This window comes from Juglans microcarpa x Juglans regia, chromosome 1D, assembly GCF_004785595.1.
Source record: "Juglans microcarpa x Juglans regia isolate MS1-56 chromosome 1D, Jm3101_v1.0, whole genome shotgun sequence".
Lineage (NCBI taxonomy): Eukaryota > Viridiplantae > Streptophyta > Magnoliopsida > Fagales > Juglandaceae > Juglans > Juglans microcarpa x Juglans regia.
In genome coordinates this window covers 42,653,469-42,675,085 of record NC_054594.1, presented here as the reverse complement: position 1 = coordinate 42,675,085, position 21,617 = coordinate 42,653,469, and the positions used below count along the sequence as shown (strand labels likewise).

The following is a 21,617-nucleotide window of genomic DNA, read 5'->3' as shown; positions in this document are numbered from 1 at the left end:
GTTGCATTTCTGGAGTCTGTGAGTCCGGGATCTTCAAGATCGACTATCGTTTCTCTTCCAAAAGTGGTGCGTGTACTACACACGCCACAGTAGCCTCTGTGCACTGCTTTTCCGGTTTTATACAGTGTTTTATCTTTATAATTTCTTTTGTGTAATGTTGTTTCTAGGAAAATAAAAATCCAAAAAATAAATAGTGCCTTCGGACTGTGGTCCAAATGGAGTAGTGGTCCTCCCCTCCACGTTGACGGGGTTTGGTGAACCCTACCCCACTTAGTCGAGGTATGGGGCTTTGTACCCTCTATCCTCGGCAAAGGTGGTATTTCTCTAAGACCTAGGTCTTTAGAGATTTACTGTTTGGACTAGACCATATCAATTACGAAAGTGTACTGAAAAGCTACTAACGATTGTAATTGACTTGTTTTTCAAGTCAACTTTGTAAGTCCTCAAGGTTTATGAACCGTTTTATCCAAAAAAAAAAAAAAAAAAATGCTTGGAGTTCATTCAAAGCGTTAATGATTGGTACACCTTGAATCCCGAGAACCTGACCTATAAAAAAGAATGAAACCGTGCTTTTTCATTTGATGAGTGCAATTTGGTTTGGTCTTGGATGGTTGGGCTTCGAAGCCCTTGGGGCCTCGACCCAGATCTAGAACAAAAACGAGCATAGGATGGCTACCGTATACGTCGTGGGTTTTTTTATTTTTTGGTGTTTTGTAATCCTAATTGTAGATTGCCACCGTATCAAACACTTTGGTTATAATTTTATATGAGAGGGATAGAAATTCATTGAAGTGGTTCGTTCACGTGGATGGTGTTTTACTAGTTACAACCATGAATTATTCAATTAATTGTCGTTTTCACCCCCATAGGAACCAATACTTCAAAAAAAATCCACGTAGTAGATTGTACAGAAACATGCAGAGTCTGCTTAATTAGAACAAGTCTGTGTACATGATCCCAGTTGGGTTATCACTCCCAATTAACATAAAAAGGGGAGCACGACAGAAAATAAACTGTTTCTCGAGTAAGTATATATATAGCTGAAATAATCATATCTTATTTAACGCGCGTAAATATGCTGCAGAAATACATGATTCACAACCAATGAGGTTTTGCTGTATACACAGCTGTGCACGGCTAATGCAGGATTTCATGTCAGAGAGCCAGTACCCACAAATCCTCCATGGGGAACCCAATCGATTCTCTTTTTTGAGGAAACTAATTGACTTCAGTAGCTGGAAAACCATATTTATTTGTCAACATATATGAACTAGCAATTTGGGAATAAAAACGACCGATGGACAGAGTGCCCATAACCCAAAAAGGAAAAACCAGGATTAATGTGAATGACCATTTGAGCCAACCCATAAAAACCCCGATGGGTGAAATATATTAGGATTTGCTACGTATCCCGGGAAGGTGGTATAAGAGACGGGAGAACCCAAAAAATCCCTGTGAGAGGATAACTGAAATCAAGGCATATAGCAAAATCATCCAAGGTATAAGCTAAAAAGCCCCGGAGATGAAGATCAGGTGTGTTTAACTTGGAACTAACCAAACAAAAAGCTTTTAAGGTTGGTCCACAAAAACTATATTTATATATATATATATATATATATATATATATATATATATATATATATATGATCAAAGAACATACTTAGGAAATAAGGGAAGACATTAGGATCTTCTAGGCAAAATCCTAATATTAGCTAGGGCTTTAGTGAAAAGGTTTGGAGGGAGAACGAAATATACTTTTTGGCAAAATAAAGAGGAGGGAATTACATGCTCATAAGTAGTATAGATAGAATCGTGCATGTCCTTCCATAGAGATGTATAAAAGCTTGCTGGTGACTCACTTGGCCATGGTGAGATCATTCATCTCCCTCGTAATTGCCGAAATGCAACTTGAACTCCGAGCGATCCCACCCTTCTTTTGCCCAGCTCCTTTGTCCCTAGGACTAATAGACTTGGCTCTCACGCCTCTCCCTTCCAATTTGCTTTTCTTCAACATCTCCCTCATGGCCTCAGCTTGGAACAAAACTGGATAAGCCCTTCCAAATTTGTTAAACCTAACACATGCACTCATATGTGAACCCAAAGCCTCCTCTCTCTTCCCTCCATTTTTCTCCACCTCTTCCTTCACTGCCTCGGCACAAAGCCCACATATCCACTTTCCGAAGAACTTGTTGCGCACCTTGTCAATGTACTCCGGCGTGCACTCCTCGCACATGCCACAGCATTCGCATTTTGCATCTTCAACCTCGGAAATTGGAGGGAGTACTGCTTCTAAATCAATCGCTTCCTTGCTAAGTTCGAATGAAATATCTGATACCGTTCGTTGAAGGCTAGCCGAAGAGAGCCTTGGCGGCTTGGAGAAGTTGTTGCTCCTGCTGTAAGGGCTAGCAATAGCCTCTCCATGAGGTGCCATGATACTCGATACAAAGCTTCTAAGAGACAGATAGAGAGAGAGCCTAAGGAAGATATAGGAAAAAGTTGGTGTTTTGAGCTTTGCAGATCAGAAGTTAGTGAGCTCTAACACTTGATTGATAGAGTAACTTGAAGAGTATCTCACGGTGGAAGAAGGAAAGCAAAGCGTTCTTATTTATATTAGTTGTGTCCTACTTTTAAGACTCTAAGCAGTGAATTTATGTGGATCTTGGAAACTCACATGTCAGTTATCAATGTAAGCGTGAATAGTCATGAACATGCTAAATCTTTCTAGAAACTTTTGATCGACAATGCAAGTTGTTCTGCTTTTTGAAGTTACTAGTTGCCAAGAAAAAAAAAAAAACAGAGCTTGAAAAACCATGCATGTAATTTTGGTTTTTACTACTATTGTTTTTTGGCCATTCATTAATAATGAGTAGCTTATTCATTGTAACCCTTAGTCCACCTCATTGTTCCCGGCCTAGAGCCTTACTCTACCTCGTTGCACTTATAAGAATATGTTCCTATTGATGGGATCATTAAAATCGTTAGTATAGGTTGATTAATGTAGTGACATATTTAGAAGAGGATATTGGAGGAACACATCCGATCGTAGTCCAAGTTCGTACCTCTCATGCTTAATTTGTCCATTTTAATGAGGGGATCAGGTGCTATATATTCGGTGCATGAATAATGTTCAAGGGAAATGAAAGAAGTACCTAGGTAACTCATTTGTAGCAAAATGAAAGCAATTTTATCGTAAGCTCTCTCCTTCTAGGCCTAGGCAAAAGAATAAAAAATATAAAGACAGAAACGCTAGCTTTCTACTTAATGAATTTTAGATTTTCAAAACCCCACTAGTAAGTTAAACATATTGACATTAAGTGGCAAGAAAGGATAAATAAAAGAAAAAGCAACCAAAATATTAAATGAAGCAGTGCCTTTTGGGTATCTCCTTTGGTTTAAGTGACTACAAAATGATACGGGTTGCGGAGTCACGTGTATGCCTAATGGAGCCATATGAACCATAGACATGTTAAAATTAGTGGTTAAACCCAGAAAGAAAAGGACTGCTTGAGATGGGTTTCTTTTGCCCTACAGCCACAACCCCAAGTTCACGGGCCAAGCTAAATCATAAATGTGAGAGAGAGCGTAGAAGTTAGGTATTGTAGCAAAAAGCAAATCATTAAATAAAGTACCAGAGTCTATGCCGTAGCAACTATCAGTAAGATAAGGAAAGCTTTTAAAGTTGTGGGCTGTACAGTTCCGAAGTGATTGAGATGCATTGAGACGAATTAGCCAACAAAAACAGATATTTTCATCGTACTGTATGTAATATTGCCTGTGTCGAATGGCACTGTTCGGGGTTGGGGCGGCTTATGGCCTTTAAAAATAGCTGTTGCCTGCTTGCAAAACTAGATGATTCTTAACCCCAGAAAAGATAGATGCACGTACAAAACTTGAATAACAAAATGGAGAGCATTGATTAATTTACATCCCAAATTGTCGCTCCAAATCACCCAAACAATAGCAATGTCCAATTTTATCCACCTGATCCTCACCCCAAATGAGCAGTAATGTGATATTTAATTGATAGCGTGCTGGATACAGAGCAAGGAAGAAAAAACAGATTTGAGATTTCCTGTTTTCACCAGGATGGGCTATAATGGTAAGTAAACACCACCAAATTTCTACACAAACTGAGGAACACAAAATAAGAGTTTCTACAGTCTGTACCTTACTTACATTTAATTTAAGCTTTTTTAGCCATCAAAATTTCTCTAAAGCCCGGAAAATACCATTTTGAATACCAGGGCATCCCAAATGGAGAGAAGGCAATGAGAACAACATACTACTACATGCACATTGGCACCCTAAACAACATTCAGATCACGAAACAGTTCTTCCATAACAAACCGATGCAATATAAAGATTCTTCCCCCACTTCTCCTGCAAGACCAATTGTCACGAAAGGTACCATAAACATCTTAAAGATCACTAGCAAAGAAAAGTCCAAATCAAATATGTAAAGGAGTATAAAATTCACCTTTACATGTGAACTAGGAAAAGCTGATGTTCGGAGTGTCTCCTGTGTTTCATCTGCAGGCTTCCTCCTTGGAACACTAAGAACAAAAGCAGCCTGGTCCCAAGTTGCTGCAGTTGCTGTGATTCGATATCCATAATCCCATCTCCGATGAATACCTTCACTAGGATAAAGAAAGTCTAGCTCCACAACCTGGAATTCAATGACGTTATCAGTTAGTTATCAATGCTTCTGCACCGGAGAACATATCCTCAAACATTATTAGAGCATTAGTAGTAAGCTCAACAAAGTTTGGCCAAAATTTAGCTAGAGAATTCACTTTTATAAATTTAGCTAGCCATTTTTCGACGACACAATAACAGACTCTCCAAATCTATCACTATTCTATTAAAATATTGATTTTGACATTTTTGTTTATTTTAATTCTAATTATAATTTGAATATTTGTTCGTTATTAAAAAAATATACATTAAAAATTGGTATCAACTAATCATAATATTGCAGAACTAGAACTTGAAACACTAGCAAAATGATGCCATGTCAATGAAATGATGACTAATGGAGATCGGCCACCTTCTGTGGTTGAGTTTGGGATTTGGGCACTTCGTGCTTTTGAGACGAAGAAGAATTTTCTGGAGTTGTGAACGAATAGCACGGGGAGAGGGAATTTTTTATGCCAAAATAATATTTAACCAACAACTTGGACTCAACAGATTTGGCCAGTGAAAATGATCAAAGTTAAAAATACTGTAGTTTTGTTGAGTCCACAACAGTAAGTTTTTATGCAATATAGTTAAACTTTGACCAAAATATAACTTTGTTGAATCCACTACTAGTGCTCTTAATAAAGATAAGATGACCTGGTCAGAAAATCCAGCACCACGAGACATTACAACTCCCCATCTGATCCCAGCAGTGGCCATTGCAGTAACATAGAAGCCCTCCCTCCACTTTTTGTTTATCCATTTATAAGGAAATGAATCACTAACTTTGTAAGATTGCTGCAAATACTGCGTGCCTGGTTCAACGAATAAAATCTTGGTTGAATAAAAAACAGATTGAAACTTGGCCAATTATGACAACTGAATAAAACTTTCTCCAGAAAGCTAAACATAATAATAATCGTAAGACTAACCCTTGGACATTATTACTAAGGAGCTCCCATTTGTTGCTCCAGCTATTGCGCTGATATAATAGTTCTTTTCCCACTGCTCCATTATCCATTCCTATAACAGAGACAAATGATACATCAGATACCCAGATAAATTGGTGACAGCACAAGTATAAAACCGTTGATGAATTCATTAAATTAATTTAGACAACAGCTTCAAATTGATCAAAAGTAACAAGTACCTTGTGAAGAAAATAAGGTGAGAGTTCATAAACTTGTGAAGTGAAACCAGTTCCAGCATCCATAATTAATGCCCACAGGTTCTGGCATGAAGCTACACTGCTGATAAATAATCCATCCTCATTTCCTTTTTCAATGTGCTGGGAAAGCCTTGCATCTGCCACATTATAGTGATACCTGCAATGCCAAGGCAACAAAATTTCATCCACAGCATTCAGCAATCTCAGTTAATTTCTATATGTAAAATATAATGCAGGATTTTTTTCAGTGAAATATAATGCAGGACTACAAGTCACACATACAAGAACCACACAAAGTTATAATGACAAGAATAATACTTGATGCATCATGCACAGGCATGGATTTAAACCTTTGTTTCATTGGTCGACGGGCATTGTAAACACTAATCCATTGCGTTGCTGGCATTCCTAAGCGAACTTTCTTCTTTGGTTGTCCATCATCTTCTTCCTCCTCCACTGCCAATCGAGCTCTCTTATGACCAATAAGCTTCGCAATAGGTAAAGTATAATTGGATTACCTTCAAACATTAGATTACCACAGCTGAAGAGTGACAACTAACAAACACAAAAGGATAACCTCATTACCTTCTGTGCACCCTCTGTGTTTATAGGTCTGATATCTAGATTTGGACAGATAATTCCATCAAAAAGCGAAATATATTTTGCATAATTGGGTTCTTCATCAAACCTCAAGTTCACCACATGTTCAACAAACTGTCTGAACGGTAGTGGACAGAAGCAACACATGGTTTCTGGAGATGTTGCCATCTTCTTCTTGCAAACAAGGAAACATTTATTTTCTCCCTGCAAACACAGCGTTGTTAAAAAATTATATACTAAAAAACGCAAAATTTTATCACAAGTTGGAAAGGACAAACCTGGTACCCTTGCCAAGGCAAACGACCTCGAAGAAGGAAAACAAGTGTATAAGCAAGAGATTCTAGATCATCTCTCCTGCTACCAGTTCTCCCTAAATGAGCATGAACACTAGCGTAACGCACCGTTCCCCTATCAAACCAGAAAGTATTAGTCATGGACCAAAATAATGGGAAAAATAAAAAATAAAGGTACAGGGTAAAGCAGTTTAAATAAACATTTTGCATGCTGCACAGATACAATGACTGGTTGTACCTGAAAACATCTGGTCTCTGGTCATATTCAACGTGCATGCCAGTTCCATTATCTCTCCATCTAGTAGCTGTAACCCTTACAGTGATAAAACAATGAGTGTATGCACACTACTATACAATGAGCACTTAACATTATCATAATGTCATTGAAAAACTACCTAATCCAAGATCGACTAGGAACAGCCTCTTCTCGTCAGGAGTTCCAGGAGGACCAAGCAGAAAGTTTTCAGGCTTTACATCCCCGTGCACATATCTGTTGAAAAATATAAAAGAATAATCGATTCTTCCACTTTAATTCTTCACACACAAACATCCAAAAAAGAAACCATCTTAAGGACATCACTCACATGTTGAAGAACAGTTCTACTTTCTGCTTACAACCAATTTCCATTAATGTGATGATTCTAATACTTTTTTTTTTTATAGGTAAACAAAACTATATTAATTAAAGAATAAGGCAAGGCCCGATACAAATGAGAAAAAAGACAGTGTGCCCTAGCTAGGAAGGCGCCAAAGAAATAAGAAAGTCATGAAGGTCCATGCCATTAAAATCAACAGCAATGGCCCATGTACATAGAGTGGAGTAAAATAAAACTTTAAGTTCCTCTAATGATCTCTCAGTGTCTTCAAACGTCCTGGCATTGCGTTCCTGCCACAAGCACCACATGATACAAATAGGAAATACTCATGCTGTAGAATATTCTATTATTAGGTTACTCTTCAAGTTATATCAACCAGATCTTGAAAATGTCTGGATGACCCCTCCACAACATACAAAACACCATGAATGAGAAGAGACCAACAAATTCTAGAGCCGGGGGTGGAACTAACTGTTGCATTGCCAACATTTCAAAAACACCCCCTAAAGAAATTTTTTTTTTATGATTTTTATACAAAGCAAAGTTGATAAATATTAATTTTACCCTCCCCCCCCCCCCCCCCAATATATTATATTTGCAGATTCCGCCTGTCTGGATCAACCCTCCAACTTGCTACATACATAACAAAATAACAAAAAATGGCCAAGGGAGTGTAACAATCAAAACTTCAACGAGAACATAAGCCTGATCCTCGCAGAAAAAAAAAAAAAAACTCACCCTCGAGAGTGCATCTTCTCCAAAATGGATATTGCTTCAATGGCAATACATGCAACCATTTCAATGGACATTCTGAAATTAAGAAATTGCTTTAATGACAATTTCATCAATAAAATGGTAATGTATTTAACAAAAAAATGAATGAACTTAAGAGTAAGTTTCATTAAACTGACGTATGAGAGTTATTATTCCAAACATCCCACAAGCTAGGACCTAGCATATCCATAACCTGCACACAATACAGTTTTAGGTTAAAAATCCATTCAAAGACCACTCAATGATAGATTGAAAGAGAATAGCATGAAGTCTGTCATTTGAGAATCAGCAACACAAGGAAAATAATAGCATACCATGACATAATAGTCACCCTGTCTGCCCTTGTAGTGTACACGTGGTACTCCGTGACTGCCACCAAGAGTGCTATACAAGTACAAAAAGTCAGTAATAGATTCATAACTACTGTAAAAATTGACACTCATACGAAATTAAGAGAAATAAGCGGACTCACTTGTACACCTGCCACTCGTATGGCGGTCCATAGTTACATCCTTTGCTACTTCTGTGTTCAAATTTTAAGGCCACCTATTTGACAAAGTGAATAGAATGGTTACCAAAAAAGAAAAAAAAAAGGGCATGGAATGAACTCAATGAATCCAACATGTAATAACAAAGATTGAATGCCATGCCTCCACAGCTCCAGAGCCTGTAGTTCTCTCATTTGCACTTAAAGCAGAAACACGCCGACCAACATACACTTGTCCAAACCCACCCTTGCCCAACTTTCTATCTATTCTGTACATCGGGGAACCACCGACTTGAACCTGCAGAAAAAAAACCATTGAAATCAAATCATCACACTGAAAAAAATATACACACATTTATATTTATGCAGGTGCGCGCACACCTATGCACGCACAGATTTTTGCAGGGCAGGCTGACAAATCCTATTATATTATTTATTTAGGGCTGTTATCAAGCCAAGCCGAGCCGGTTTTTGGCTTGCCGAGCTCAGCTTGACTCAAAATACTCGAGCTCGAGCCCGAGATCAAGATCGAACTCTCGAGATTTTTTTTTATTCTTTGTTCGAGCTCGACTCGATAAGCTAAACTCTTAACTCAAGCTCGAGCTCGTCCCACAAATGAGTTCAAGTCGAGCCGAGCTCGAGCTCGAACTCGAATTGTTTATTTTTTAAATAAGATTTAATAATTAATAAATTAAAAAAATAAAAAATCTAATATTGAATTTATACAACTAACAAGTATGACTTCTATAGAATTATAAAATTTTAAAAAATTTATAAATAATTAATATCTAACTAGTTGATATTTATCCAAAATAACAATATATTATATGCCTACATATATTATTAATACATAAACTTAATATGATAGCTTATATCTATTTCATAACACATACTAGTATATGAAATTATTAAATTTTATCGACTAATTATTATACAAATTATAAAATATACTTATGAAGTATATTCACTATATAGACATAAGTAATTAGATTACATATTATATATTTAAGTATAAAAATGGTATGCTTATATTATTAGTTACTACATATATACATGTGTATATATACATAGGTGTATGTATATATTTATCAATATATGACTGAGTTTTGATCGAGTCGAGCTAACGAGTTGACTCGAGCATAAACGAACGAGCCTTAGTCGAGTTGAATTGAGTTTTGTTGGATATGTGTCATTTACAATTCGAGCGGGTATCTGCTTTCACGAACGAGCTTTTTTTTTTACGAGTCGAGTTTGAGTACCGAGGGGCTATCGAACAGACTGGTTCATTTACAGCCCTAATTATATATTATAATGGATGCTACTTATAAAAAAAATATATATTATAATGGATGCTGGTCCCCATTAAGCATATATCATAACTAAGAGTTCCCAAAATATTCTTTAAATCCTATTACAATTTCTTAGTTGATAAAATGAGAGCTGAAAGAGATGAGGGTATTATGACGCAACATGGTGATTGCATTAACAAGTGTGATGATGGGAATGTCTATATATATGTGCACTATTTTTTTTTTTTTTTTTGGTAAGTATATACATATATGCATAATTTCCACTTGAACACTTCACATCCCTAAAAAGATTATAAAAAAAACAATTTAATAGGGGAATCTAGCAAATATGATATAAGTTTTTTTTTTTTTTATTGGCACTAGATGTCCGGGAATAACGTCCTGACTAATCCTAGGCGTGCACAGACCCTTCGCAAAGAGTTTCCCACAAGTGCATCTTGGGCAATTCAAGGGAAAAATCTCCCAATCCGATGGTTCCTAGAGATTGTTTGTACCCAATAGGATTCGAGCCTTGGATCTTGGACAGAGCATACAACCAAGACCAAGGCCTTTAACACTTGAGCCAACCCCTAGGGGTTATATGATTTAAGTAAACAAATATTCTTGTCTACCTATACATACATACAACAATTCCTGTGTACTCAGTCTATGTCTATTTCATTCGTATTAATATATTTACTCTTACTTATAAAAAAAAAACATACATACAACAATATGTATCGCGTAACCACCTAATTTTCCTGTTTATTAAATCCTCACAACTTTCAGCAGAAGAGCTACCTGTCTGAAGCAAGCGACTGAAAAAGATAACAGAACCAAAGTTGAAGGGTTTCTAACTATTCTCATGAGCGCCATAGTCATAATAACAGGAGTAAATTAGCAAAAACACTCTTCTCCGTTGTAATGGTTCAAACAGCATAAAAGCTACACCATCGAGACACTTGCAGCAATCGTCCATGCAAATACGTTCACAATCTAACTCTACCATGAAACTAAAAATCCATATTTCCACTAAACCAGTTCCGTTGGAATGAGTTAACTCCCAGCTCAACCAAACGACTCGAAACAGATAAACCGCCCAAGTCCTGCATCAGCATCTAAATTCCCAATTGCAAGTCTATACATTCCCAGAATCGCACCTTCCCCATATACTATAAATTTGCATCAGAACCTAACCAAAGTAAATTTACAAACATTACATCCTCGTGTAATAGCAAAAGAAGCAACGAACAAAACCCAAAACAATTAACAATGTGCTGAGATATTTAAATACTCTTAATATTAGAAAAGGTCCAAACCTTCTCAGGAAGCGGAGCGGTGCTTCCTTCGTCTTCACCGGCATGCACCTTTTCATTAATCCTCCCACCGCTATCGCAGTCATCCATCTGCTTCTCCCCTATCTCCTCCTCCTCCTCCGCACCGCCACCGCCACCACCGCCACGTTCCTCCAATCCTAGTTTCTCTTTCTCCTCCGCCCTCGCGACAACTACGTTCTCATCGGCCCCTCTTTGGTGCTGCCTCTGTTTGTTGTTATTGATGGCGTTGTTTGCTGCTTCTGCCGCCGCACGTCTTCGACGCGTCCTCGTCGCAATAGCTTCCCCAACTTCAGCCGGATTAGGATTCGGCTGCTGCTGCTGCTTCGCTGCTGCCCGGCCCCTGCGCGCTCCACTACGCAGTACCGGCATCGTTCATCCTTCGTATCTCATCCTCAGCTCGGAGAAAAAAAAAAAAAAGTTTCTCTCTCCCTTACACACCCACACAAAATCACACTCTACCTCTCGCTCTATTCCCCGTGGAATCAAGATTGCAGCATGAGTCCCTACCAACGACGAACATGCCCAGTCCGATATTTTGACGGAAAATCGTTGCAGAAGAATCAGAGTGACGCAGTGGACTCGAACGATGAATGTGTACAAGTCCGGGCCTTTAGGTCAGGAAATCGAAGGATCGGAGAATCAGAGTGCCGGAGATCGTGGCTTCGCAGCAGGAAATGAGGGATTCGGACAGATCGAAAAGATGTACGGACGGAGAGAGACAGAGGCAAGAGGAACCTGAGGGTGGGAGGGGGGGCTTTGGTGTACTTTCAGGTAGAGTGAGATAAGAGAGAGAAAGAGGGGTATTTGTTTATATACATAGAATATGATTTGGTTTTGTTTGGGAAAAACCTGGAAATTGAGGTTTATTGCGTGGGTAATTAAGAACTGTCGATGGGGTTGGAGTTGACGGTCGCTAGAAACAGGGATATTATTTTCTATTTTCTCTGTAAATTAGAATAGAACCAGAAGCAGGTGTAATTACGGGAAAGTGTTTGGGTTGGGATATTCTGATAAGAGCCAAAAGCAAGCCACGATGCGGTGCGAAGACGTACGGGTGGTGACAGTACTGTGTGGGGCTTTTTTTTTGGGACGATACCTTTCTTATAAATAATTATTATTATTTTTTTTAAGTATAATATTATATACAATTATAAATTATGTAAAAGTTATATATTCTTTTAAAAAATAGTAGTATTTATTATTAAAAATTAAATTTTTATATAAATTTTATATTTAATTTTTTTTTAAATGCGTGCACATTGTAATTGTAAACATTTTTTTTTTTAATAATAGAATATGAAATGAAATATGGTTCAATCCATTATCAATAATAAAAAAAATAGACGAGATAAATTATAGATAAAATAAAAAAAAAATCAATCTACATATAAAAAAGTGAAAATGATATAAGAAAAATACTCACTTATTCTAAATAAAGAATGAGATTTTTATAAAATAAGGTAATCACTACAAAAGCATCTAGCAACCCTATACAAAAAAACTCTCGACAATTCGTGGGGCTTTCTTTTGAATCGAAGCATCTTATACACTTCACTTTAACCATATTTTTTCTATTATATTGTGAGTTATAAAATGGCATGCGAGATTGTAAAACAATAAAATATAATGAACTTTGCTCTCAAATGATTTGTTGATATAAAATTTTATGTTAAATCACGTAAATCTATAGATATAGACATAAACAATAAATCATTTATTATTTATTCAATGTATGAACATTCGAGCCATTATCATAGGCCATTCGATCATAGTGTTGGGTTTGGATAATAGCAAAAAAATACATCAACATATGAATTAGATATTTAATGTTGTTTAAGGCAATACAAAAAATGAATGTTGGATAAAAAATGCCGTGTTTCGTAATCTTAAAATAATTCAAGCTTAAATGATCAAATTTAGAGTTGTTTAAGGCAAGACTAGATGATTTGACTCAATAAAAATAAAATTCTTATTTCTAAAATTATAAATGTTTTAAGATTATGTTAAGAATAAAATAAAGTTCATAAGGGGTTTTTTTTTTAATTGTTCATTATAGTGAAAGGTTTTTTTAGGTGAGATTTGGATAGTGAGTTGAGATGAAAGTTGAAAATTGAATAAAATATTATTTTTTAATATTATTATTGTTTTGAGATTTGAAAAAGTTAAATTCTTTGTTATATTTTATGTGTAAATTTAAAAAAATTGTAATGCTTATATGAGATAAGATGAGATGGGTTGAGTTGAGTTGAGATCAATTTTAGGTTAGGTTTGGATGTTGAGTTGAACTCGACTGAGTTGAGTTATTTATGAATAGTAGTGAGTTGAGTAGTAGAGAGAGTTATGTAGGGCCATCTAAGCTGAGTTTAATGTGTGTTTAGATGTTAAGATGAATTTAATATTTTTTATGAGAAATTGAAAAAGATTGTGAGTCTCATATATAAAGATGTTTTAAGTTGAAAAATGTTGTAGGTCTCATGTGTAAAAATGTTTTGAGTTGGGATGAGTTTAGTAATTTGAGAATTGAGTGTTTGAATGTTAGACCCGGCTTAAAGTTAGATCTAACTCAACTAAGTTCAACTGAGTTTGGAAACCAAACGCAAAATATACGGGTCAAAAGTCCAATTTGAATGGCTCTACAATGAACATGATTTTTTTAGTCAAATGGCCTTTTAAAAAAATAAAATAAAATAACGCTCAAATAGTTATATTTTTTAGAATGGAGGGTAAAACAAGCGGATAATAAATAATATAGAAGTGTAAGTTCAATATTTGTAAAGAATATGCTTAAAGTTAAGACCTCGTTACACAGTTTAGATGAGATAAAATGAGATATTTTATTAAAAGTTTAATAAAATATTATTATAATATAAAATTTTAATATTATTATTATTTTGATATTTGAAAAAGTTGAATTGTTTATTATATTTTATGTGAGAGTTTGAGAAAATTGTAATGATTAGATAAAATAAAATGAGATGGTTTGATTTTGTGTAACCAAACCTGCCACTACAAGAAATTATAAATATCTCGGCATTCACATTCTAAACACCATTTTACATTATAATTATTTTTTGTCTATTGTAGATCTTTTTTGTCTAATGATTTTTTTTTAAAAAAAAAAATCTTCTTTTATCTCGTAGATCTCGGTATGTTTTATAAAGAATGTTGAAGAAATATATCTCTCCATGTCAGGATGGCAACATGGTTGGTTGTAGTAATTTTGATGTTGAATTTGGTTTTTCACTTGTCTCTTCTAGATGTCTTGTTATAACTAAGTTTTCCTTTATTATAAGTAAGGTTTTATCAATAAAATTGAAATTCTTAAAAAAAAAAAAAAAGGAAAGAAAAAGAGATAGATAAGAAGATTGCAACAGGGATGACCATCCTTGGTCTTATCCCGGTATTTGGGGGCCTTGGGGCTGGCTTTAAGACCCGTTAACACGGGGTTCAATTCGTTAAGATGAGGGGCAAGGAGGCCGGGGGGCATGCCTGATGCCCCAAAGGCCCGAAAATTCAGTTCAGCCTGTCGAGGCACTTTTCTTTTTTTTTTTTTTGTTTGTTTAGACTGTTTATTTCATTGGGCAAAGGCCTCCATACTCATATGCATCTTTGTTACCTCCCAAAGCAAAGAGACGAAAGTAAGCTCCTACTCGAAAAAGAAATATGGTAAAAAATGCAAGCAAAAAGAAACAATTGCTAGTCTCTTCGTCAATAACAAGTAATGATTTGCTAGAGAGAGAACTACTCGGTTCTTGAACACAAAAACTAACTTTTTGTGCACTATGGAATGAGCAAGAAAACAAGTGATGGAGAATTCAATGTGGCATACGAACCAAATACTAAGTCTTAGTTATCTTAAATTGATGAGAAAAAATAATAAGGCCAAATGATAAAATTATAATCAAATATTGTTGGTCGAATTATAAAATAATTAATACATAACATCATAAGCCCGTCTAGCTCAGTTGGTAGAGCGCAAGGCTCTTAACCTTGTGGTCGTGGGTTCGAGCCCCAGTGGGCGTGTTAATAACTTGCTTTTCTTCTTTTGTCAGTTCCTGATTCATTAAACTAATGGCAAAATCTTCATCCATATGGGCTAGCTAATCTTGGGCCAAACTCTTTTGCCTTTCCGGCGCAAAAGGTCTACCTTGGCAAGCCCGATTATTGGTTGTGAAACTGTAAAGGCATCCTCCTCCTCCTCCAATAAACAACTGAACCCATGATATTAAAGACTCGAACACGATGAGAAATGAGAAAGCAGATGTGTATGTTCGATTTATTTGATTGTTCCACATGGGACCATATGATATGAAGTGATCCAGCCACGTGTTTCCCAGTTATCAAAAGACCTTAATTCGTTGCTCAAGGTAAAAACCTTTTCAATATTACAAGACATAATTAATAAAAAAAAGCATGAAACATTGCTCCAAAATCCAAACCGGATAGACTATAGTTTATTTTATTTCTTTATTTTTGATATCATGTCCTTTCATCGATCCTTTCTTTCTCTAATTAGAAACCCATTGATAATGTTCATCCTTTGAAAAAGCGAAAAGTAAGATATAATTATAAGATATTAAAAGACTGATAGATCATCTCTAGATGCAATTGATTCCTTTCTATCTAGTTTGTGCTTAAGGTAAGCAAATGCCATGGCCCACAACTGGCTCGGCAGAATATCATGAAGTTGATTTAAAAAAAAAAAAAAAACTGTAAAAAAAAAAAAAAAGCAACAAAAAAGATCAGTTTCAATCTTTAATAAATAACTACGGTTTGTTTGGTTTTTTATGTTATATATGTTATTCATCAATTTGCGTTGGCCTCATCATCTGGCCAAGGAGATAAGTACGGCCCACTAATTCTGATATTTATTTTTTTCCTTAACTTGTTAAGTTAATTCCCATGATCTGTAGATCTTCAAAGTCTTCGTGACAAAGTAAGAATAATTTACTAGATCACATTATAAATAGGTGCAAATTTATGTACGTCTTTTCAATCGATCGTGTCATTAATTAATGTTGACACGATTTAAGGTTTTACCATAGATATTTGAAATTAGTTTGTCATCGTGGCCCCAAACAATGAGTTTCGCCTTAAGAAATATAATTTGTAGCTGTATTGAGATATAAGTTAAGATTAATTGCGATGGTTCGTAAATAGTAAAATAAAAGTTAAATTATTTATTATATTTTATGTGAGAATTTAAAAAAGTTATTTTGAGATTTGAAAAAGTTGAATTGTTTATTATATTTTGTGTGAAAATTTAAAAAAATTATAATAATTAAATAAAATAAGATGAGTTAAAATGAATTTTAAATTTAAACAAGGCCTTAAAGCTCCCTATCTAGCTGGACTAGGGTGGATGATCATACGTACGCCGAAGTCGCCCCAAAAGCCCAAAACAAAACTCAGGGACGTCGATCGGTATATATGCAAATTTATGATCTTAACAATAATTTGTAAATGATATATATGGGAATTAAAGATATAATTATTATTGATTGAATAATTAATGCAGTACTACTTGTTTCAGAACATGGGACCATATGGCTTTTACTATTGTTTCCCACTAATTGCTAACTTTCCTCAATCAAGGGAAAAATCATGTCTAATATGATCATTTATATATATGAATAAAAGCAGCAATAATATTATACAATATTGCTAGCTGATCCAAATTCAGAACTGGATAAGATCAATTAAGTAGCTTTGGTCCACAAATCTTTGTCTGTTATATATACGAGTAATATTACTTACAGTTTTTATTTGGAGACTGCAATGCAAGTCTAAGTAATTTTATTTTTAAAATTTTTTAAAATTATAAAAATATCCCTCCTAAAATGATTTTTTTTCTCATTTAATAAAGGATCTGTATATACAATCACTAAGTGAGAACTGCAAATAGAATTTTTCTATATATATATATATGTTATTAATTCAAGGAATTAGCTCTATCAATATCTCAGCAAAAAGTAAAATTTAATAATTTTAAAATTAAGAAGAAGGAAAAAAAAAAAAAAAAAAAAAAAAACTGGTTATAAAGCAAAACACTCAACCTAAGTTGCTGCATGCATGGGCGGCGGCCAAACTTCCATTAATTGTGGAAGCAATTGATTCTTCTCTGATCTACAGCTTGTGGACATGAAATATGTTGCCCCCGGCCGGCCTGCATGAATGATTTAGCATGATTATTAAATATTGTTAGTGGGTGCACCGTGCACGTACAAGCATGAAAAAATTAATATATATTAATGAAGGTGATATATCCTCTAAATTAGATTCAATATTTTGGCTAATTGGGATATTATCAGGCATGCAGCTCGATCACTCGATCGGAGACAAGAACACCTCATATATAAGAACTTGAGCTAAGGCAAACCAAAGTACCCCAAAAAATGTACATGATTAATATAGGTCATGTCGTCTTATATAATTTGTTCACTCCATATATATATATATATATATATATATATATATGAATGGTGAATAATGATAAGTGGATGATCTAGCACCTGCAGCTGGTCGGAATAAATCGTGCCCAAGGTACTTCTGGGTGGGTTCATACATGTTAGTTAAAGTCGGAAATTAATTTCCACCTCTGCAGCCAACAGCTAGCAGTCCTTGGTGGCCAAAAGGGTACCATATGTTTTGGCTTTAGATGAGTGAAAAATCAATTTTTTAAGTGCACAAAAAGCATCCATGCATGAGCTTCAAAGCAGCATCTTTTAACAAGCATTATATATATATATTGTTGAAACAAAAAGAGAAAGCCGCATATATGACTTTTCTAGTGCTTTTTTGGGCAACTTTTCCTGTTGTTGCCAAGTCGTAGTTTAGTTTTTTAGAGGAATACAAGAGAAAAGGTACTGGTGTTTCACGGGATCAAATTAAATTAGTGGTTTCATTACCCAAAAGAAATAGCTAGCTAGGGTACTGCATGGTATATACCGATCTATATGAATCTTATTGCCAAAACAAGAAGTGCTGCTCTTTAACTAGATTTTTTAAGGTTCATCATCATGTAGCTAGCTAGCAATGCGATTTTCCAATATATGATAAGATTATGATGATTATCCAAGTTGAGAATTTCAATTTCATGAGATTATAATATATATAGCAAGGAGTACTTTTGCGGCCTATGGTTCGCCAATATTATAATTAGGGTCTTATGAGAGGCTACCTTTTGATCATTAGGGTCAAATATATTAAAATAATGACAACCTACAGCTAGCCAACGTACATTTGAAATTGTTCTTAGACATGAATAATATCAAAATTGATCGAGCCTAATCTAAGTTGTTCGATCGGAGGAGATGAGTGGTTTCGATTCATCTACATCATGATGAGTAGTTTCTTCACTTGATTAAGAGTCGGTTTGGATTGAGAGATGAATTGAGATCATCTTTTTTCACTATTATTTACAAATCATCTCAGTTCATCTCATCTCATCTTTGAATCCAAACGAAACTTAATTATCTAGTTTTCTTAGTCGCCAATAATTAGTTGGCAAACTTTCAACAGAACTAGTAGTACTTGCCCTAGGCCTTTTCTTTCCTTTTTGATCTTTTTCTCCCCTTTAATTATAAACCAAGTGTTTTTCTTCTCACTTTTTTTAATAGTGTTCCCGCGAGGTAATTGATGTCTTCTCTTAACTTATAAGATACGATCGAGTGGCATTAATAATGAATGGACTCCTGAATACACACACACACATATTGGTCGTTGTTGTTTTTGATTGATTGAATTAAATAAATATATTCCGCGTGCATGGCATGTCAAATGTGGCGTGTGGTCAACATTAATTCCTTCTAGAATATTTATGTATCCTATGGCCAAAAGATTATGGGGAAAGTATATATACATGTTATTGGCATGCATCTCTCAGAGAGAAAGAGGGAGAGAGAGAGAGATTAATTCTTAGTGGAGGAGTGAAGGGTTCAATTATTGAGCATTACCACCTTTTCCTGCATTGCACCAACTCTTTCTTTGGGGTCGTTTTCTAGACTTGCTTTTTGTAAGATGTAAAATCAAACAAATTAAGTCGTCTTATTTAACCGGAACCAGCGCCCTTGAAAGCTATTAATTAATTAAGTTGCCACACAAAAAGGTGTTGGACGTTCATTTTATTTATGCATGCAATTTATAATAAATTCATCCTACTCCTGAAATTCGAGTACTTCACCATATATATAATTCTCACTCTATCATATATTTTTTCTATTACTATATATGTTGTTAAATTTATTTAGGATGGTGCTACACCTACCGAAGGTGTAGTCCGAGGATGTATCCCGATAAGACCATTTGTTTTTTTTTTTTTTTCCATTTCTTATATCTTACACATTAAAAAAAAATCACAACATCATTAAAAAATATTTTTTTAATCATTAAGTAAAAAAAAAAAAAATTGAGACCCATTTATCGGGACAAAGTAGCATTATTCAATTATTTATCTATTACTATAATAGTATTCAATTATATAAGAAAAATTTTATTCATCACCCGGCCTACACCACACACCTAACAATCCAATATTCTCTTGATTTTTCATGATGAGCCGCACCTTGAAGTTTCACAGTACACGGAAGTACCATGCATGTAATATTAAAGACTTAATCATTACGTTTTAGAATGGTCGTCCAACTATTATAAAATATTATAAGGTACATATTAAATTATTCTTGTGCAACATATAATTCCAACGTACATCATATAATATTGCAGCTTGTAGAGTAGTAGCACATGTAAATCTTATACTAGCTTAATATATATATATATATATATATATATATATGACGGTCGACGTAATGAACATGATTAATGAAAGTCGTACGTATTGGGTAGGTCTTGAGTACTGTATACGGTTTGTTAAGTTTTTCAACCCGATTCTAGCCCTCGCTCTCAAAACCTAGTTCTATGCATGCATGTGTTCCCTCGTGCCGGGTCATGAAAAGATTAGATGCATCGAGTTGATCTCTTAATTACCCCAAAAAAGAAAATTAAAAACTTCGGTATATACGTAGAAAAAGATCATGAGTACGTACTGCTAGCCGATATCATATATCGTTTTGTTATCTACATGCATGCATACATGTATATTTGATCATCATGTTATATATCTGCATACATGTATGTGTCATGCCATGTTGATTCATACATATACGTACGTAGATATATGCGTATATGTGTATCATGTTAATTAACCTAATAAATTTTGGTGGCAGGTGGAAAGCACGATATATAGATCTCGCGTGCGCAATTGTGCGTGCAGGCATGTATTAGCATTATTTGGGGAAAAGCTAGCTAGGAAAGCTTGATTTGAAATATGATTAGGAGCTCTTTATGTTAGTGGGGGACTGAAGGAAGCTTTGGCATAATGAAAGAAGCTCAGCTTTTCTTATCAAAAGCTTCCTTCCACAACTTCAAATAATCAGTTGCTAGCTAGCGGCCTAATTCATGGCTTTTTTTTTTTTTTTTGTGGCGATAACGAAAACGCCAAAAATATATGTATTTCAAAGGAAAATATCTGTACGTAGTAGGAACTCGGATCCTTTTGATCCATATTCTTATAAGAGAGCTTTGCAGTTTATAATTAGCAGGAAACCAGAGCAGTTGAGAGGTAACAAATCAGAATTAAGAGATCGATCAAACAGCTGGTAGATTAACCAAGAATAATGCTACATACAGTTGATCTAGAGTCTAGCGCGAGTCGCGCACTTTTTTTTTTTTTAAAGTGAAGTTTATCGTTAAAAAAAAAAAATTCATCATATAGATATCATGCATGTGAGTTTTAAATTTATCTATTTTTTTTTAAATGAGTACGTGAGTAGTCTTGCACAGCTTAAAATTACAAACATAATTTATTTTAATAATAACAATAAATTAATAATAACCCGGCCCCTTTCTGGCAGGCATGGACAAGCAATAAATATTAACCCAAAAAAATGTTTTAAAAGTAGGAAGTAATATATATTTAAGCTAATTAACCACGACCTAGTATCTTTATTAATTGATCATGGTAATCTATAACCAAATCTTCTAAATTGACAGTACTACCCCAAAAGATAAAAACAAAAACGAAATATGAAAATAAAAAAATCAATGGAGATGATCAAACATTTGAGTTGCCGATTGAGATTGCTCCACGTACGTAGACGTAGAGATCAGACATACATGAGAGAGAGCTAGAGAGATTGCGGACATGAATTAATTAGAAATATACTATGATGGGGGGCCTTACTATATACTACTAGAACAGAAATTTGGCCGGTTTGGATTTTTTTGGGTCCACCACACAGAATTATTGTTCTGAATATTGCATTACGACAAATTCAATTGCACGATAAAAATCTTTCACGTTAAAAAAATAAAATTATATTCCTTGTCTGTTGGCGCC

General features: G+C 34.9%; 2 protein-coding genes and 1 non-coding gene across 4 annotated transcripts; 1 reads left to right on the top strand and 2 right to left on the bottom strand.

Moving 5' to 3' along the window:
• Window positions 1-1,575: 1,575 nt before the first annotated feature.
• On the bottom strand, window positions 1,576-2,593 carry LOC121261296. The gene has a single exon (XM_041163604.1). The coding sequence runs from the start codon at window positions 2,429-2,431 to the stop codon at window positions 1,856-1,858; it is 576 nt and encodes a 191-aa protein (XP_041019538.1). The 5' UTR covers window positions 2,432-2,593; the 3' UTR covers window positions 1,576-1,855.
• Window positions 2,594-3,988: 1,395 nt separating this feature from the next.
• LOC121258467 (casein kinase 1-like protein HD16) lies at window positions 3,989-12,025 on the bottom strand. 2 transcript variants are annotated; one of them, XM_041159980.1, is made up of 16 exons: window positions 11,204-12,025; window positions 8,759-8,893; window positions 8,581-8,654; window positions 8,423-8,492; window positions 8,246-8,301; window positions 8,073-8,144; window positions 7,134-7,228; window positions 6,977-7,043; window positions 6,724-6,853; window positions 6,431-6,649; window positions 6,196-6,332; window positions 5,828-6,002; window positions 5,610-5,700; window positions 5,335-5,492; window positions 4,478-4,666; window positions 3,989-4,380 (listed from the first exon to the last, which is right to left on the bottom strand). In XM_041159980.1, exons 1-16 carry the CDS (start codon window positions 11,588-11,590, stop codon window positions 4,321-4,323), a joined length of 2,115 nt encoding a protein of 704 aa, XP_041015914.1. In that variant the 5' UTR covers window positions 11,591-12,025; the 3' UTR covers window positions 3,989-4,320. The 2 variants fall into 2 exon arrangements, with proteins under 2 accessions (XP_041015914.1, XP_041015925.1); XM_041159991.1 differs by lacking the exons at window positions 8,073-8,144; window positions 8,246-8,301; window positions 8,423-8,492; ... (1 more) ...; window positions 8,759-8,893; window positions 11,204-12,025 and having other exon boundaries at window positions 6,977-7,051; window positions 7,134-7,204.
• A 3,146-nt stretch (window positions 12,026-15,171) lies between these two features.
• On the top strand, window positions 15,172-15,242 carry TRNAK-CUU. The gene has a single exon. It is a non-coding gene; the product is annotated as a tRNA-Lys (tRNA).
• Window positions 15,243-21,617: the final 6,375 nt, after the last annotated feature.

Excerpts from the sequence above, each read along its gene's own strand:
- LOC121261296 (XM_041163604.1), bottom strand. The coding sequence starts at position 2,431 with ATGGCACCTCATGGAGAGGCTATTGCTAGCCCTTACAGCAGGAGCAAC.
- LOC121258467 (XM_041159980.1), bottom strand. The coding sequence starts at position 11,590 with ATGCCGGTACTGCGTAGTGGAGCGCGCAGGGGCCGGGCAGCAGCGAAG. Across the intron at positions 7,044-7,133 it reads CCTAGTCGATCTTGGATTAG|CTACTAGATGGAGAGATAAT; the intron begins GTAGTTTTTCAA and ends TAAGGGTTACAG. Across the intron at positions 5,701-5,827 it reads CACCTTATTTTCTTCACAAG|GAATGGATAATGGAGCAGTG; the intron begins GTACTTGTTACT and ends TCTCTGTTATAG.